At 31.9% G+C, this 17,887-nt stretch overlaps 2 protein-coding genes across 2 annotated transcripts; one reads left to right on the top strand and one right to left on the bottom strand.

Annotated features, from left to right (window-relative positions):
* Positions 1 to 1,843: 1,843 nt before the first annotated feature.
* LOC146933555 (S-adenosyl-L-methionine-dependent methyltransferases superfamily protein) lies at positions 1,844 to 3,223 on the top strand. Its single transcript, XM_085705364.1, has one exon. It carries the CDS (start codon positions 2,192 to 2,194, stop codon positions 2,948 to 2,950), a length of 759 nt encoding a protein of 252 aa, XP_085561490.1. The 5' UTR covers positions 1,844 to 2,191; the 3' UTR covers positions 2,951 to 3,223.
* A 1,069-nt stretch (positions 3,224 to 4,292) lies between these two features.
* LOC146933554 (very-long-chain 3-oxoacyl-CoA reductase-like protein At1g24470) lies at positions 4,293 to 11,456 on the bottom strand. The gene is made up of 3 exons (XM_085705347.1): positions 10,736 to 11,456; positions 6,084 to 6,153; positions 4,293 to 4,762 (listed from the first exon to the last, which is right to left on the bottom strand). Exons 1-3 carry the CDS (start codon positions 11,353 to 11,355, stop codon positions 4,511 to 4,513), a joined length of 942 nt encoding a protein of 313 aa, XP_085561473.1. The 5' UTR covers positions 11,356 to 11,456; the 3' UTR covers positions 4,293 to 4,510.
* Positions 11,457 to 17,887: the final 6,431 nt, after the last annotated feature.

The following is a 17,887-nucleotide window of genomic DNA, read 5'->3' as shown; positions in this document are numbered from 1 at the left end:
AAAGAGATACAAATGGGTTACAAGAAATTAGCTTCAACAAGCTCACAAAGAACAACCCTAATTTCTACCCATTTTCCCAATCTCACCAATGAACAAGACACTCATGAATTTTCACTCACCCAAGGTGTTTACAATTGTTTCCCAACACTAGAATCTAACCCCCAAAAGAGAACCAACCCTTAGCCTTTGATTTCACTAAGGATCTTCTCTTTTGGTTTCACAAGACTCACCCATGTTGCTTACAAAAGACTCTTCACTCATGTGTTTCCCAACCCCATGAATCTTCCCCAAAAGGCACCAACCCTTTTCCCAAGAGCCCCCTCTTTTGGTTCTCCAAGATTCACATCTTGAAGCTTTGAACCTCACCCAAAGACCCTCAACCTTTAGTATTTAAAACCCTAAAAGTTCCCTCCTTTGGTTTCCATGAGATTCACCAAGCTTACCCAACAAAATGGGTCAAAGAATGCTTATAACGTGTTTCAGATCTGTCAAAATCGTGTCACGTTTGTCCAAATCGTGACACGGTTGATACGTACGACCCAAGGTACGACCAACCTTATCCTGAAAACTTGCCCAGCAAGCCGAAAATCGTGTCACGTTTTCCCAAAATCGTGTCACGTTTTCCCTCCAAGACAAACATGCATTCGGCCCTCAGAAATCGTGACACGGTTGCCAAATCGTGTCACGTTTCTTCACTTTTCCAAATCTTCAATTTTTGAGTCATAACACAACACTACCATTGAAATGGACAACCACGTAGAGTCTCATTTTTAGCGGTCCTAATTTTTTTTTATATAGAAATGTGTAGAAATGAGTATACTTGAAAGTATAAAATATTTTCTTATAAAAAAAGTACTCCGTAAAACATTTATGTACGCTTTTAACCTAGCTTTATGAAGAAATACTTTTAAATTTTATATGATTAAACTTATACAACATTTAAATTCACGACATTTTAGAACCTTGTGATCTCAATAACATAAAAGGTTAACACCAAGATGGACAAAAAAAATTAACAGATATAAATTGTAGCTAATATTGTTCACATTTTGAGATAAGTTGGAAGGAGTGCCGATTGAAGATTGGGTGTATTGAAATGCCATTGCAATGGGTGCAGGGTACCCGGGGACCAATATGATTGCATATGTAACGATGCAATGCAATACATGAATATGGTGATTGGTGAACCTATATGCAAAAATTGCAGTTTACATTTTATTGGTTCTTTTGTTCTGCAACTTCACATCACCAACGCAATTTACGTTCATTCAAGCTTAACCTCACGTGATCAATTGTGATTCTTGTTCAATTTACCCTTTCTACACGACAACGGAATAACGTTCCATATAAAATACAAATATATATCTCTATTCAGAATCCAAACGTAATCCAAAGTTAAAATGATTTATGTTTTTTGGTACACTATTTCGGATAAATTTTCAAAGCAGCCAAAGTGCTTCACAAAACTATTGCAATTGAAATTTTATATTGTCGTCAAACCCTTTATTAACACAAGCTTTCCATATTTTATTTACGTGGGACGGCTCATATCTTATTATTATTTTTACGATATGATTTCTTTAATTTTAATGCACCAAAAAAGGTATAATCCATAATAGTAATTGATTCCACTAATTAATCCAATTTGACTTGTTCTCTACTTCTCTTTATTACTTCCTACAATCATGGCTATGTATATCAAGCATATTTGTCACATAATTAACTTTGTTGGCTAAAGATCGGACCCATTTAGTACGTTACCAAATTATTTAATTTTCTTTTGCCTCCTCCCCACTTTAGGGGAATCCATATAACATGTTATATGCCATTGATGGATAATGACACCATTATAGATAAATTAAAGGGATGCTTAAAGTTACTAACAAGTAACAAAAACAGAATGAAACAATGCCACCTTGATTCACATTTACACTGCATGCGCACTACACACCACGCATTCCTCCATCTTATGCCATATTTTCACGTTATAAACTACGTATCCATTATCCTTTTCCATCTTTCCCATTACATTTTTCTTCTCTCTTTTTCTTTAATCATCTCTCTCCAGAATTTTCATGGCCCCCCAAAAAACCATCTCAACCTCACACAAAAACCAAAATATTACACAAACCACATTCCAAGTATAACGCAATGTTCATTATTTGATGCCATAACACAAAAGATATAGGACATGAAAATCACATTAACAAAACCATTCATTCTTCGTTGTTTCCTAATCTCTCTCTTTCTCTCCCTCCCATTTCTCTTCCTCCATCTATTCTCTCCAACACAACCCATCAACACCATGACAACAACAACAACAACAACATCAAAAAAAGACCTAACAATACGACCCGGTTACAAATCCTATGAAGCCTACATCCAACGTCAACTCAACAAAACTCTCAACCCAAAACTACGAGAAATATGGACAACCCGCGACTGGAACCGCAAGATCCCGGTTTTCGCCAAATTCTTCTCCGAACTCAAGAGCAAGAATCTCCTCCAAGAAACATCCAAAGCATTATGCATTGGTGCACGGGTTGGACAAGAAGTCGAAGCTCTACGACGAATCAACGTTGTTGATTCCATCGGAATGGACCTTGTTCCACATCCACCGTTGGTTGTGGAAGGTGATTTCCATAACCAACCGTTTGATAACGACACGTTCGATTTTGAATTCTCCAACGTCTTTGATCATGCGCTTTATCCTCACAAATTTGTCGCTGAGATTGAACGCACGTTGAAACCTAATGGTGTTTGTGTGTTACACGTGGCGTTATCTCGTCGTGCTGATAAATATTCCGCTAATGATCTTTACAGTGTTGAGCCTCTTGTTGAACTTTTCAAGAATTCGGTTTTGGTTCATGTTCGTAAAGTTGATGGTTTTGGATTGGATACTGAAGTTGTGTTTCGCAAGAAACCACCACCCGCTCATCGTCGGTTCTAACATATGAGCAATGATATAGACACCGGATCGGACACCAAACACCGATATCGGACACCGAACACACATTTCATCAGAAATGTTGGTTCTGTAGAATTCTAATTACCTTTGTTTTTGTTATTCTTGTTAAATTTCTTTTTACATTTTTCTGGATATATTTGAATGGATTTAGATTTTGTTTTTTTCTTATCTTTCAAATGAAGCATGTATACTTGATTTGTTTGATGAAGTTGACGTTGGGTAGTGGATATTGATTGTGCATATTTGCCACTTTGTGATTGCGAATGACTTTAAGGATAACTTTAGGCATACTGCATGCATCTAATGATTTAATCGATAGTTTGGGAACAACAATTTTGTTGTGGTAAACTAGCGAGTTCTTATTAGATGTCAATATAAAATGGGAAATGATATTTTGACAGCCACTTTTTGACAACTTTTTGACAACTTTCTCTCTCATACTCACATGATGTTGTTATCCTCTCTCTTCATTTTTCTCTCTCCATTGTTTTTGACCAATAAGAAGTGAGAAAAACAAGGTTGTCAACAAAGTTGTCATCAAATGGATGTCAAAATATCATTACTCATATAAAATTGTTTTTTCCTCAAAAAAAAAATAATATAAAATTGTTTTACATTGACAATGCACATCCACTAATTCTACATTAAGTTTAATTAGCGAGGATACAATTATTACCACTCTAAATTATATTTTTTTGGAGGATGACAAATTAAACTTCTTTAGAGTTACAAATTACATGACAACCAATTTTACACCACCCAATATCCAAATCATCATTATTTTATTATTATTTTTGAAAAGGTCATTATTATTATTATTATTATTATTATTATTATTATTATTATTATTATTATTATTATTATTATTATCATCATCACATTAACCACCTATCAGACAACAGTCAGACTGACGATGTTGTATGGTACAGAGTGTTGAGCAGTTAAAAACTAATAAGAGAATAAGTAAGTGTAGCAGAGATGATGATGTTGTGTTGAATGCGTGGTAAAATTAAACGAGTAGAAAATATGGTAAAAAATAGATTTAGGTGGTTTGAGCATGTAGAGAAAAGATATTTAGATGCGATAGTACGAAAAGTAGATAAAATAGAAGAAAATCAAATCAAAATAGATAATTTTGTTTTTAAGAAAACTATAAAAAAAAAAAAACTATTAGAAAAGATTCAGAGGCTAGCAGGTTTGATTCAAACATAGTTTATATAGAACATTAAGGTGTGATGCATGTAGCGTAACTTGGTTGTTGATGTTATAATTAACAACGCTTGATTATCAAAAAATATACTCCCGCTTCATTCCACCAACCCACTAACACAAACAAACCTTTTCCCGTTTCATTTCATAAAAAAATTCCAAACTCATTATCGACCAACAAATGTCCACAATTTCCTGCTTCATTATCACATTCACCCTCTTCGCAATTAACAACATTATCTTTTCTTTTATTGATAGGAACCAATCCATACAAGTTAAATTCAAACTCATTCATATAAACAGTGATAAGCGTCCTAATTAACTCTCTAGACTCTACTCCTTGTTCTTGTGACTACTCCTACGTCGCAAACCAATGGACATGCGCCAATAATCAAGAAGTGGGTCAGGGATTAAGCGTGCAAATGCCCACTGAATTGAGTGTGCCCAATAAGGTGTGCACCTTGTTTCATACCCAATTTTACGAATAGAGGCTCTTGCATAGCCTTCAGGTGTTGGCATGAATAAAGAATCTCTTCCAATTGATGCTACCCTTGATACCATGTTTGTTGCAACATATAGTGGTACCTTCATTTCATGCAATATTATCAACACTAATATATTTAGCAAGAATACGAATGAGAAATTGACCATGCTAATTCAATCAAAAAATGAGAGCCGCAACACACATGCATGTTGGTTCAATTTAAATGCATGAAAATAATAATACTAGTGTGGCTCGATGCATAAATATATTGCATTTGGTCTCTGATTTATACGTTTGGATGTATTTTACAGTAGTCAAACATAACCTCCACCTCGGTTGTTCCTTAAGATCTGTTAGGGAAGCAGGGGCGGACCTGAGCAGGGCAGGGTGTGGCAATAGCCACACCAGCTCAGGCCCAATATTTTTTTTTTATATCACTGCACCCCAACAGCCCAGCTCATCAGTTTTCTTTTTTTTATTCCTATCAGCTAGCCCACGTTTTCTTCTTCTTTCACATCCTCACAAGCACTTGCACACTTCCTTTAAAGTCTGAATGATTTTTCTTTGAGATGAAGATATCAAATTGATGTCATCACTTGGGATAAATGTATATATATTTTTAATTTCATGGACTAGGATTCTACCTAGTAAGTATTCCATGATTCACATAACAAGTTGCTAGAATCTTATATTTCAAATTATATTCTTAATTAATCTGCTACTTAGAGGTGAGTAACAACATCCACTTGGTTCTTACGGGAATTTTTTTTGCCACACTGATATTGGGAGTCCAGGTCCGCCCCTGTAGGGAAGGGGAGGAAATGTTCTTCTAATGAATTTGTCGAAATTCTTGTCGTGTAAGAAAAGAGTTGTTTTTTTTAATGCTAAAGAGGAATTAAATGTTTGGTTCACTTTGAATGCATAATTAAAAGTAGTTAAAACTATTATTTTTTATTTGTAAAATGAATTAGCTTGAAAAAAGGTTATTCCAATCACACAATAAAATTAAAATTATATAACAACTCAACTTTCTTTAAAAAAAAAATTAAATATTAGTGTCATCCCATATATTTAGAGCTAGTCTTATCACTAATGTTTAGGAACACAAAAAATAATAAACATGAATAAAAAGTAGAACCAATTCTTTATTACTATAAAAAAAAAAATTCCCATGTTTATGTGACTAATTAGCAGTAGCACCATTCATTTGTTCTTGTGACCATTTTCTTTTATAAAGTCATCTAATCATAGGTTAACATGGTATCACTTTGTTATATGATTTTCTACAAAAATATCATTACATATCTACATGGCCATAATTCGTACTAGTATATAATTGTATTGCTATTTTTTGTTTGTTTTTGTTTTTGTTTTTGTTTTAAATTTTCAATACATCATATTAAACTTAAAAACAATATATACCTGACATTGCACGTGGATTCCATACTGTTTGTACTCCATGTATAAAGATCTTGAAAACTGATCTACATATCTGCATGACATTTGTTTCGTTAAGTAACATTTTTTGCCATGTTAAAAATTAAAATACAAAAACGAATAGTAAAATACTAGCCAATGATAGCGGAAATGGTGTGTTTTAAAAATATGATACTATTTCATATCATATTTATTTAAATAAATTAACATTTGACTGAAATATATTAAAAAAAAACTCATCTGACTAGCTTTAGTCATACATAGTACATACATTATTGAAAAAAGATGGAGAGAGAACATAATAAAATAATATTTTTTTTAAATAATTAAAGAAAATGTATTTTAGTGTGTGGATGTTTTAAATAGTGTGCTCAACAGCTTGTGCTCAAATTAACAAGTCTTTCTTCTTTTCCTTATATAGCTTATAGTTTTTGGTAAGCGAATGAAAATAAAATAGATTAGTGGAAGGAAAAAAGAAAGAATAATAATAAAATTAATTATTTCAAAAAAAAAATAAAATTAATTAGTATCCTCTAAAAAAAATTAATTAGTAAAAAATGAAGAAAAAAGATAGAACCATATAAAATAGCTGAAAACATAAGTTTGAACTTAATAACTTTTTATTTGATAGACAATAACAAGAATTATTAAAAATTTACACATAAATAAATTGAGAAATCAAGATCGGAATTCCTGTTAGAGTGTTCTTCCTATCAATTTGAGCAATCTTAGTTGTTGAACTAAGATTTGTGGAGTGAGTAATAACCTCCACCTCAAAAAATAACCTCTTCTTTACTCCTTCAGATATGTACCGTACCGGTGCTAAAATGTAATATAAAACATGATGCATGCCACATTGCCACTATCACATCAATAGGGATGGGAATAGGCCAGGCCGGCCTACAAGGGCCTACGGCCTAGCCTACGACAGGTCAGGTCAGAGCAGGTTTTTTTCTTAAACAGAGAAGGCCTAGACTTTTTTAGAAGCCTATTTAGCTTAAAAGGTCAGGCCACAAGCCATTCAAAAAACCTCTTAGGCCTATTAGGCCGGCCTATTTAAGTAAATATGAATAATATTATTTATTATTATATTATATTTTATACTTTGAATTAAAATGAAAATTTGTTAACTTTTTAAGTAATTTAAGCTTATTAGTATACATTATTTTTTTTCTTCATATTTCAATTTATTATTATAAACTAGAATTGAAATATAATACAATGTGTGTGTTTGGTATGGCGGTGGCGAGAATTGATTTTGATAGAATTGAGTTTGAGATAATTGATTTTGGTTAAAAGTGAGTTTGAGGTGAATTGATTTATGTTTGGATACACTTGTTTAAAAGTGATTCTTATTTGATGATATTGTTTGGATAGTTTGAATCAAAATTGATATTGAATGTAAAATGACCAAACACCCCTAAACATAAAATTTCTTATATTTACCCAAGCTGTATTTTTGGTGCGGTGATAAAAAAAAATCACATTTATAACAAAAATCAGTGCAACCCAACCCAACTTAAAAAAATGATTTTCTTTTTTCAACAAAAAAACACTACAACCAATCAAAAAAGAAAAAACTACCACACTTTTCTACAACTTCTTCAATGTTTCTACACACTTTTCTCAATAATTTCATTCAATTCTTTCTACCATCCTTATCAAATAAGCTGAAAGATTCCTTGTGAAATGACCTTCAACTTGCAGAAGGAAATTCAGATCTGTGTGGCTGAGTTTCAGATCTGTGTGGTTGAGTTTCAAAGATAAAACACAAGGTTGGAGTGAAGAAGAAAGTTATGGGTAATTTGGTAAAGTATTCCAATCACCGAAAATGAAAACCCAAACGCGATTTGGCTTTAACGTGGAAGCTAGGAATTTCAGCTTTATGTCTACCGGCGTTGTGAACCCAAACGTACGTTTTCTAAAAGCACTTTTCATTCACCCAAACAAGAAAAAAATTCTGAAAACCACGTTTGAAAAAGAAAATGGAGGTTTGGCTGCTTCAAACGTGTTGCCAAACACATACAATATATAATCAAATTCCCTAAAAACTCATCTTGATTATCTTTTGAAGAAGAAAAGAAGAAAGAAGAAATCTTGATTATTAAAAGAGAGTTTAATCTAATTGATATATTAGTTTGCTAGTCTATTTAAACTTAGATCACATTGCTTATTAAAAGATATTCATATGAAATAGGCTTTTAAAGAGGCTAACAGGTCATATCAGGCTTTCAGTAGGACAGACTCAGACCTAAAAAATAAGCCTATGACAGGCCGCAGGCCAGGCTTAGGCCTTGCAAAGCCTAGCTCGGCCTAGCATATTCCTTTCATATTTCAATTTATTATTATAAACTAGAATTGAAATATGATACAATATATAATCAAATTCCCTAAAAACTCATCTTGATTATTAAAAGAGAGTTTAATCTAATTGATATATTAGTTTGCTAGTCTATTTAAACTTAGATCACATTGCTTATTAAAAGATATTCATATGAAATATGCTTTTAAACAGGCTAACAGATCATATCAGGCTTTCAGTAAGCCAGACTCAGGCCTAAAAAATAAGCCTATGACAGGCTGCAGGCCAGACTTAGGCCTTCAAAAAAGTTGGCAGCCAAGACTCAGGTCTTGCAAAGCCTAGCTCGACCTAGCTTATTTCCACCCCTACACATCAAGTATATACAGCTGCTCTCCCTGCCAATTTCATTGTCCTTTTTCCCATTTTTAATGTCACCTTCCCACCTTATTTAATAATCGGTGCTAGTAAAAAACAGTTTTTGAATGGAAATAATAATTGCGTAAAAAAATGGAAATAATAATAAGGAAATATACAAGTATCTGTCTATAAAAATGGAAGTAGTAATTGCGTAAAAACATGGAAATAATAGTAAGGAAATGCACACGTATCTGTATAAATTCATTTTACATTTTGATTTGGATTAAGAATATATGAGAGAAAACAACGCCTTGCAAGTTACAATTTCTCTTACTCTTCCTTTTTTTTTTTGGAAAAAATTGTGGTTTAAAAGAAAATATATAGAGATGGTTTTGTTTGAAAATCTATATTTAACAAGTTATATTTTTGTATTCAAAATTCATAGACACAAAATTTTCTTATACTCGTTTGAATAATGTGTATACATTTTTCTTTTTAATAGTTATATTTTTTTTTTTATTTCTAACTTCTATTCTACTTTTTAAATGAGGATTTAGTTTTCTTTTAATAGTAAATAAATGATATTTGAACAACTATTTTATGACAAATTTTTCTTTCATATTTACATTGTATTTTTACTTTCTTTTTCTATTGCTTTGGTTTTTGTATCAATACCTATATTCATTACTACCTCCGTCCCAATTTAATTGACACAATTTTGTTTTTCACACATATTAAGAAAAATGTATAAATAAAGGGGAAAGTGGAATATATTGTATTGGAAATGATAAAAGTAGTAGTATTATTTAGTGTTATATTGTATTGGGAATGATGAAAGTTGTATTGAAAATTGAAATGAGTCAGTTATTTTGGGACACTTATTTTTAGAAAATGGGTCAGTTATTCCGGGACGGAGGAAGTAGTATATTTTGATTGTCCCACGACTTATTAAAAAATAATTGTTCAAATATCATTTCTCGTGTTACCTCGAACGGTACATCATAAATGTTCATTCACCTACTGCACTGTTCTTTCAGACAATCACCTGAGTTATGGTTGGTAAACTCAGTAGTAGTCGGTACATCATGAATTACTCATTGAAGTTTATATGTACCTTCAACCCTTTGTTATTATGTGATGTGATATTTAATATAATTGAAAATTCAAAGAGATCGTAAAATAGGATAAAGAAAAAACTCAACAAGATTTTATATTTTGAGACATATGTAGTACTCCCGCCGTCCCAATTTAATTGACCTATTTTGGTTTTTCACACAGATTAAGAAAAGTGTATAAATAAAGGGGAAAGTGGAATATATTGTATTGGGAATGATGAAAGTTGTATTGAAAATTGAAATGAGTCAGTTATTTTGGGACACTTTTTTTTAGAAAATGGGTCAGTTATTCCGGGACGGAGGGAGTAGTTTCTAAAAGTTTGTGTTAGTATATTGTTACCTTTCATAGATAATAATAATACCCCTAAAAAAATAAATAATGGTGATAATAATATATTACCGCTTGTTATTAAATTATTTTAAAATTCAAAATACATTTACAATGAAAAAAAGGCACACATTTATTTGGCGTCGGTAAACTTGATATGCATGAATAACAGTTGGGTTGAGAGATGGGAGATACACATTTAAGAGGTGTGGCAAGTGTGGTAATAATGAAATAGAACTATGCATGTGATATACCGGTGATACGAGAGAAAGAGAAATAGAGAAAAAAATAGTGTTAAATTAGTATATGAAACATATTTGTGTCCAAATATAAATATAAGAGTGGAATAAATTCTAGAAAAAAAAAAATAAAAAGAGTGAAATAAAATAATAACAATGATAAAAGGAAAAGAAAATGTAAGAGACAAAATTACCAATTCTTCAAAAAAAAAAAAAAGAAGACAGTGTCTCAGAAAAAGACAATATAGTACCAAAAGAGTTGAATTATACTAGGGTTGATGAAAGTTATAGCTTACGCTTTAGTTGCAGCATAGATTGTGAAGAGAGGATGTGAAGGCACAACCACCGCAGCACCAGACCCAATATTTACTATTGCACCCTTTTTCCTTACTATCATACCACCCAAAACAGCTTTCGTTATTCTAGTTGTACTTTCAATATTCACACTCACAATCTTCGTCCACATTTTCTCCTTCACCTCATGAAAAAACATAGCCTTAGGATAAGTTATCCCAACGTTGTTGATCAATATACCAAGATCCAAATCTCTAGCCAAAACTTCTATTTCCCGGAGACCGTCAGCGAAGTCTCCGGAAAAGTCGATGGTGATGGTTTTGATGTGAATGTGAGGATGTTTTGTCATGATTTCGTTTTTAACTGTTTCAAGTTTCTTTGAGTTTCTGCTTACAAGAATGAGGTTGAGATTTTTTTGTGCTAGTTGGTAGGCTAGGGCTTTTCCGATGCCGTCGGTTGCTCCGGTGATTAGAGCCCATGAACCGTAGGTTTTCATGAGGTGTTTGTCGGATCGGAGACATGTGTTGACAATCCATGTAGTGAGTGTGATGAAATAGTTGAATGTTAAGGTTAAACCTAGGAGGAATGGGAGGAAGATAATGAGTACTTCAAGTTGATGCATTGTGGTATGTGATTGTGAATGTGAATGGAAGTGTTAGCTTTGAGTCTTAAATAAATTCTACTGTAGTGTATGGGTGTCCTTTATTCCTTTTTTTTGGATTTATAGTGATAGTGAGAGGAGATGGCTAACGTTAAATGTGTTTAATGACGTATACCTAACGTGTTATTGCTTTTATTAGGGAGCATCATTTCTGTTCTTGATTGTGTTCCATCATTATTCTTGAAAAATTAAATACCGAAAAGGTCTAACCCTTATCTAACACACAACATTATGGAAGATTTGTTAGGTGAGAAACCGTTAAATTTTCTCCTCCAAGTCCCTATGGGTTGATGAGGTAGTAGAGGCTATAAAAGCAAGTGGTAGCTTTTAGGAAGAAAGAAAGAAGGGGATGGGTAGGATTTATGTATTATGAAGGGTTCACTAATTCATTACTTTGTCTTAATTATTAGATTGTTGAGTTTTTATTTTGGTGGGTGAGTACCTATTGTACTACTCTCATTTCATTTTAATAAATTTCATTTTGTTGTTAAAAATAACAATCTTTCACGAACGTTGTTGTTTAAAATCTTTCTTGATATATTACATTGCTCTTGACAAAAATGATCAATAAAGGTTAACAAACTAAATATAAAGAATGAAAAGGACACCTTTTAAAATTAAGGGACCAATTTAAACTTCAAATATAATTGATAATCTCCAATTATAATTTTACATCAACTAAAATGCATTCTTTTCCCTATAAAAAAAAAAAAAACTAAAACACATTCTTTATTTTAAAAGAGTCAAATTATTTATCTGATTCATTGCTCAGTCAAATCATGTCTTTGATACACATTTGTTGCTTTCAGGCTTATATAGTGACGATGATCAATTATAGCGGAGAGGAGCTCAAATTAGGCAAATTCAAGGGAGATGAGATGGAATCACAAATATTAACATGAATGTACAAATTGTAACTCAATAAATTGGAGGTGTTTTTAGAATTTTTCAGCAGTAACTTGAAACATAACGTTGAGACAAATACTCCACAATTGCCAGATGTGTTGATGAATACTAACTATACCTCCTAAATATAAAGACTCCTTAGCCATGGTTTGGAACGTTGAGACTAAATATGAAGTACTCTATGAGCCTTTGTCAAAGGCAAAACCCCTTTTTCATTCTCTTAATATTTAATTAAACAAAGTTATGTCAAAAGGTTTTGTCTTGTATCAACTTCTCCTTCCTTTTTCTTCCCATTAACGACACCTAATATAGATCACTAACCACCAATCTTATAAGTAGCTTAAAGATTGATTTTCATTGCCAATAGGCCAATATGAAAACAATAAGAAATGTAAATAAGCATCGTGTTTCACCTTCCTGATCAATCATTTCCCTTAATAATACGCCTCTATTTCAAGTCAATCAATCGACAATATAATACTAAAACATTACATTATTTTTTATATATATTATATCTAGTACCATATAATAAATTATGTATTAAAATGCATATCGTCACCATTATCAGTCATGGTCAGCAACATGCTGCTGCTGGTAGCATTTTGTCTTCATTCAACGACACTAATCTCACTCACCAATCCTCACAATTTATTAAAACATTCCTCTATAAAGACGGCAAAAGCTAAATATACAAATAATACAAAGATTTTTCACACTTGGAACCACTTTTATTTTATAACAAATAGTTTGAAAGATATTTACTAAACTATTTATTACTTTAAATTGGTTTACACTAGTATATATTGTTTTTTTGTCCAAATAAAAATGTGCATTTTTACTGACTTAGACCTTCATCTTTTTTTGTTGGTCCAAGTTAGCAAACCCTATATATATATACACACACACATATATATAGACACACATATACATATATGTATATATGTATATTATGCTAAAAAGTGTCTTTAAGGCATTTGTATATGTAAAGAGGGTTGAGTAGTTTGAACTAAGAGTATATAGTTTAAGTTGAAAATACTAACATCACGATGCATCAATGAGAACCGTTAGAGAGTAGAGAGGTAAAATTTCTCTTTTTAGATTTAACTATTTCTACTAGAGCAATGCTATATCTCTAGAAAAATAACATCAAGAATTCTTCAAGAATAAAGAGTAGCCAATCACAATGCACTATTTGCCACAATTCAAGGAGGTGTGGCTGAAAAATAGGAAGTGGACAAATAAATCATCCAATTAAAATTTGCCAACTGTGTCTTGAAAAATTCTTGAAGCTATTTTTCTTGAGAAGTAGCATTTTCCTTTCTACTATAATTGCACCATTTAGCTGCTGGAGAGGATCCAAATCTAAGATAGTTAGATTAATTAACTTTTTAAAAATTGATGAAAATAACTTTATGGTCAATTTTCCAAATGTGAGGATCATGTTACCATTTGAAGAAATGGGGATAATTTATTCAACTTCGATGAAAATTAAACTAGCCACATATAGATGACAAAAAATTTTGTGTGCTTGCTTGTGGGTAATAGAATATCCTATATGTTTGTGAACTGTATTTTTCAAATTATTGTAACTAATTTATATAATTACCAAGGATCTATTAGATCTAATACTTTAATGTACTTTTCCTTGATGTTTCCATCTTTTAAGGTACATATAGTTATACATAATTTAGTGATGGATAACTAGTTTCGGTCCCCCCTTTCGAAAAAAAAAAAAAAAAAAAAAACCTAGTTTCAGTCCAACCTCCACCTCCCACCAATCCCATTTAATTTCCTCTTTCTATTGTTCACAATTCAGGCATGAGTCATGATTCTAAAGTCTCTTGTTATCTTTTTTAATAACCTTACGATTCTGAGATGCGTAACGTGACTCATTGCATATCCATACACAATTCTCTAATAACAATTGCAGTGCTATATAGAGGGGGAATCAAAATTATGGAGACTAGCTACTCGTAGAAACAATGCAGCATGAAAACTACATTTGTCCCACATCGAAAACTTTGTGCGTAATATTGAGCAAAAGTCTATATAAAAGAGTAGCCTGATGATGCATCTCTTAACGTACTGTGGCTAATGGATTAATTAGCTATTAGCTTAGGGGCGGATCCAGCTATGCTTGAGGGTGTGCACCTGCACACCCTGGATCTTTGTTATTTGCACCAGTACTCTTAGTTTTATTGCCATATGCACACCCTGAGATTTTAGTTTTGCACCTCCTCACAAGACTATGCCAGTTTAGCGTGACTGATATTAACTGGTGTGTTTAGTGCTACTAATTTTCCCATGAATGACGTGTTTAATGCTCTTAATTTTTCCATAAAAATGACTTTTAATGTTATTTACTGTAATTGGTAGACTTTTAGTTTTCCATAAATGTATTAAGGCTCATGTATATTTATTAAATACTAAAAAATATGACTAGATCAAATTTTGGTAACCATATATACATATATATAAAAATTTATAATTTTAATATTAATATTAATTATTAAAATTAAAAATTATGCACCCCTGACTCAGGGTCTTGGATACGCCACTGATTAGCTATTATGTGCTAATTAAACCCAAAGGTTTACGTTTTCCTTTGAAATTGTCTCTCTTAAAAACCTTGGTTATAGTTTTTTTTTTTTTTTTAGTTCCTTTAATTCGAGCCGAACCGAGTTGTTCACAAGCTTAAGTCGAATCAAATTCGAACTAAAAAAAAAGTTTGTGGCATAATCGAGTTGAGTTTTGAGCCGAGTTCATTTTTAACGAGCCGAGATGAACTTAAGTTTGACTCGGTTCGACTCATTTCTAACCCTATATTGTCGTTCACTAAAAGAATCAATGACAGTTAACTATCATTGGGTTCTGACTTGCACCAGAATAACATCACCTTCCACACTTCTCCAAAACACATATCAATATCCTTCCAATTGTTTAACATGCCATTTGCTTAGGACAATAGAAAACGATATATGATAATTTATAGTTTTATTTTATCTCCATTCAAATCGAGCGATTAGAGTAAATATACACAATTAAGAAAGCCTAACATGTCATTCTTCCTAAAAATGTTGTCTCATTATGTTGTTGGATTTAAGTTTAATTCATGGAAGTTTATGAAAATGTTGACATTGAAATGTCTTACTAAGGGTAAGGATTATAAAACTCAAAGGATTTACTTAGTGTAAAGGATTTGCACAACTCATTAGGTAGAATGCAAAACATGTTTTCTCCATTATTTTGAGTTTTCTCAAATAGACTAGTAAATCCTTAACTAAGTAAGACACTTCAATGCCAATATTTTCATAAACTTCAATGAATTAAACTTAAATCCAACCACATAATGATACAACATTCTCTAAAAAAACATAATATTTCAACATAATAAAGCACAACATAATAGATCACAGATCAAACAACCTAACATCTTCATCTAGTTCCTCCGTGCAATCCCTGATTTTTTTTATGTTCTGGAACCAATTAAACTTTTTTGAATATCTTCAAAATATCTAACCAATGAAGCATCCAACTCGGTTGATCCTTTAGTATTGTGTTGACCAAATATTGAGAACATTGTTCACACGTCGTCGTTATTCTTGAGCTTCATATGGGTGAACTGAACACTTCCATCTCAGTCGATCGATGGACGACGATACTCAACATTGTCCACCCTCCTTGTGTTTTTGTGGTTGAGTCGACAATTGATTTAATCTAGTTGATCCTTCAGATCTAACAACGTGACATCAACCTGGACCCTGAACACTGAGTTTTCCAGTGTTGTAAATTGCGACTAACTTGGTCATATAATCTACCAGATATGTGTTTATGGTTCTTTATAGTTTGTCCAGATCTACTTGATGGAGGTTGTTTAGATCTAGCGAACGAGCTTATGCCTGTCAACCATATATACAAAACATAAGAAATGAAAAAAAAAATCAATGGTAAACTCTTTCAAACATTTCATCAAATACTTAGAGTTCAAAATATAAATTCTTGGTTCATTGGATTATTTCATGTTTTAAACTACCATATTAAACTTAAATCTAGTCTAAACAGCATTCATAATGCAAACATTTGATCATTTACTACAAAAAAAAAATTACATAAACCATAAACACTAAAATATTTCCAATTTAAACAAAAAAATGGAACATATAAAATATAAAATGTCAATGGTAAGGGATTATGAATACTTACTTGTTATTAGAATGATTAGTGACTTGAATTTGAAGAAATTATTTGTTTTTTTTTTTTTGAAACATGAAATTAGATGCTTGTTGCTTTGAGGGAGTTTGGAGTTTTTTTTTCTTTCTTTTTTTGTGATTTGAAAAGTAAGGCGAGTAATTGGAGTTGCTGTTTCTATAAAACCAGAACGCAAACGACAATTAACTGTTGCTGAGGGAAATTCTTAAAGTTAGAAGAGCAATTTTCTAAAAATAATTGGTCAAGATCAAGATAAATCGTCGTGACCGTGAATATTTTTATGGTGTCCACAATTATATATGGTTTATGGTGTCCACAATTATATATTGGCCCATCTCAAAAGCCATCTCCTAGTAGCCCTTTCCCAATTAGGCAAATAAAATGCATACATGAGGTTTAGAGCTACCCCTTCTCTTATTTCTAAGAAAGTTGCTCTATATGTCCCTTTAATTGTTCACAGGTTCCCTAAAAAGCCGAAAATACCGCTATATATAACCATCACATCAAAAATTTGTTAAAAGAATAGCCTGTCATTAAATCAGTGGATTGGTGCATCAAAATTTATCTTTTGAGAATGGGTGCGTTTAGGTTGGACCAAAACGTAACTTCTGATGGTTATGTGTAGAATATTTTCGGAGTTTTAAGGAGACCTTTAACTTATCTTAAAAACACAAGTTAGCATTAGCCTTAACTTATTGGTGAGGTTTAAGTTGGTCCCTTAATTGAAAAAAAAAGTCAATTTACTCTTTCCATTTTACACTATTAACTCATTGGTCTTTTCCGTCCAAACTCCAAACGCTAAATCAATTCATCATAGTTTCATATGTAGCTCTGATATGGAGCTGACATGGTTAAATAAACACAGTAGACTGAGAATATATTGCACCTTTATTAACATCAATCCATGATCATAATCAAAGGTTAACAAACCCATAGGCTCGTCCATGGCATCTTTCAAGCGAGCAATGCTTGTGTAATCATAACTACAAATACATTTAATTTAGGTACACAGAAATGAAAAATGATAAAAAGAAAAAAACATTTTTTTTTTTTTGTAAAGCAAACCTAGGGTTAATCAAAAGGACATTTTTAGAGTTGAAACACAGTCAAAATATTGAAATCATTGAGTATCTTGATCACGGAAAGAGAAATGGTAGAAATTAGAGTTTAAAACTTAAAGCTAATTTTTTATACCTTTTTGGGTTCTTTGTAAAAAACTTATTGATAGAAAATTTGAGATATCTCTCTCCCGTTGTAGGTTAAATTTGGGTCGTATTAGGGAAACAAATGTCATTGTGTTTTCCTTTTTCTTCTGTGTCTTGTTTTATTTTGTGTGCTTGTTTGATATTTTAGTTTTAGTTGCTATTAGTTTTGCTTC

Source organism: Medicago sativa, chromosome 4 (assembly GCF_051527215.1).
Source record: "Medicago sativa cultivar Bolivia chromosome 4, Bolivia_mono, whole genome shotgun sequence".
NCBI lineage: Eukaryota > Viridiplantae > Streptophyta > Magnoliopsida > Fabales > Fabaceae > Medicago > Medicago sativa.
Note: the sequence above shows the minus strand (reverse complement) of the source record. Positions and strands in the feature narration are given on the sequence as shown.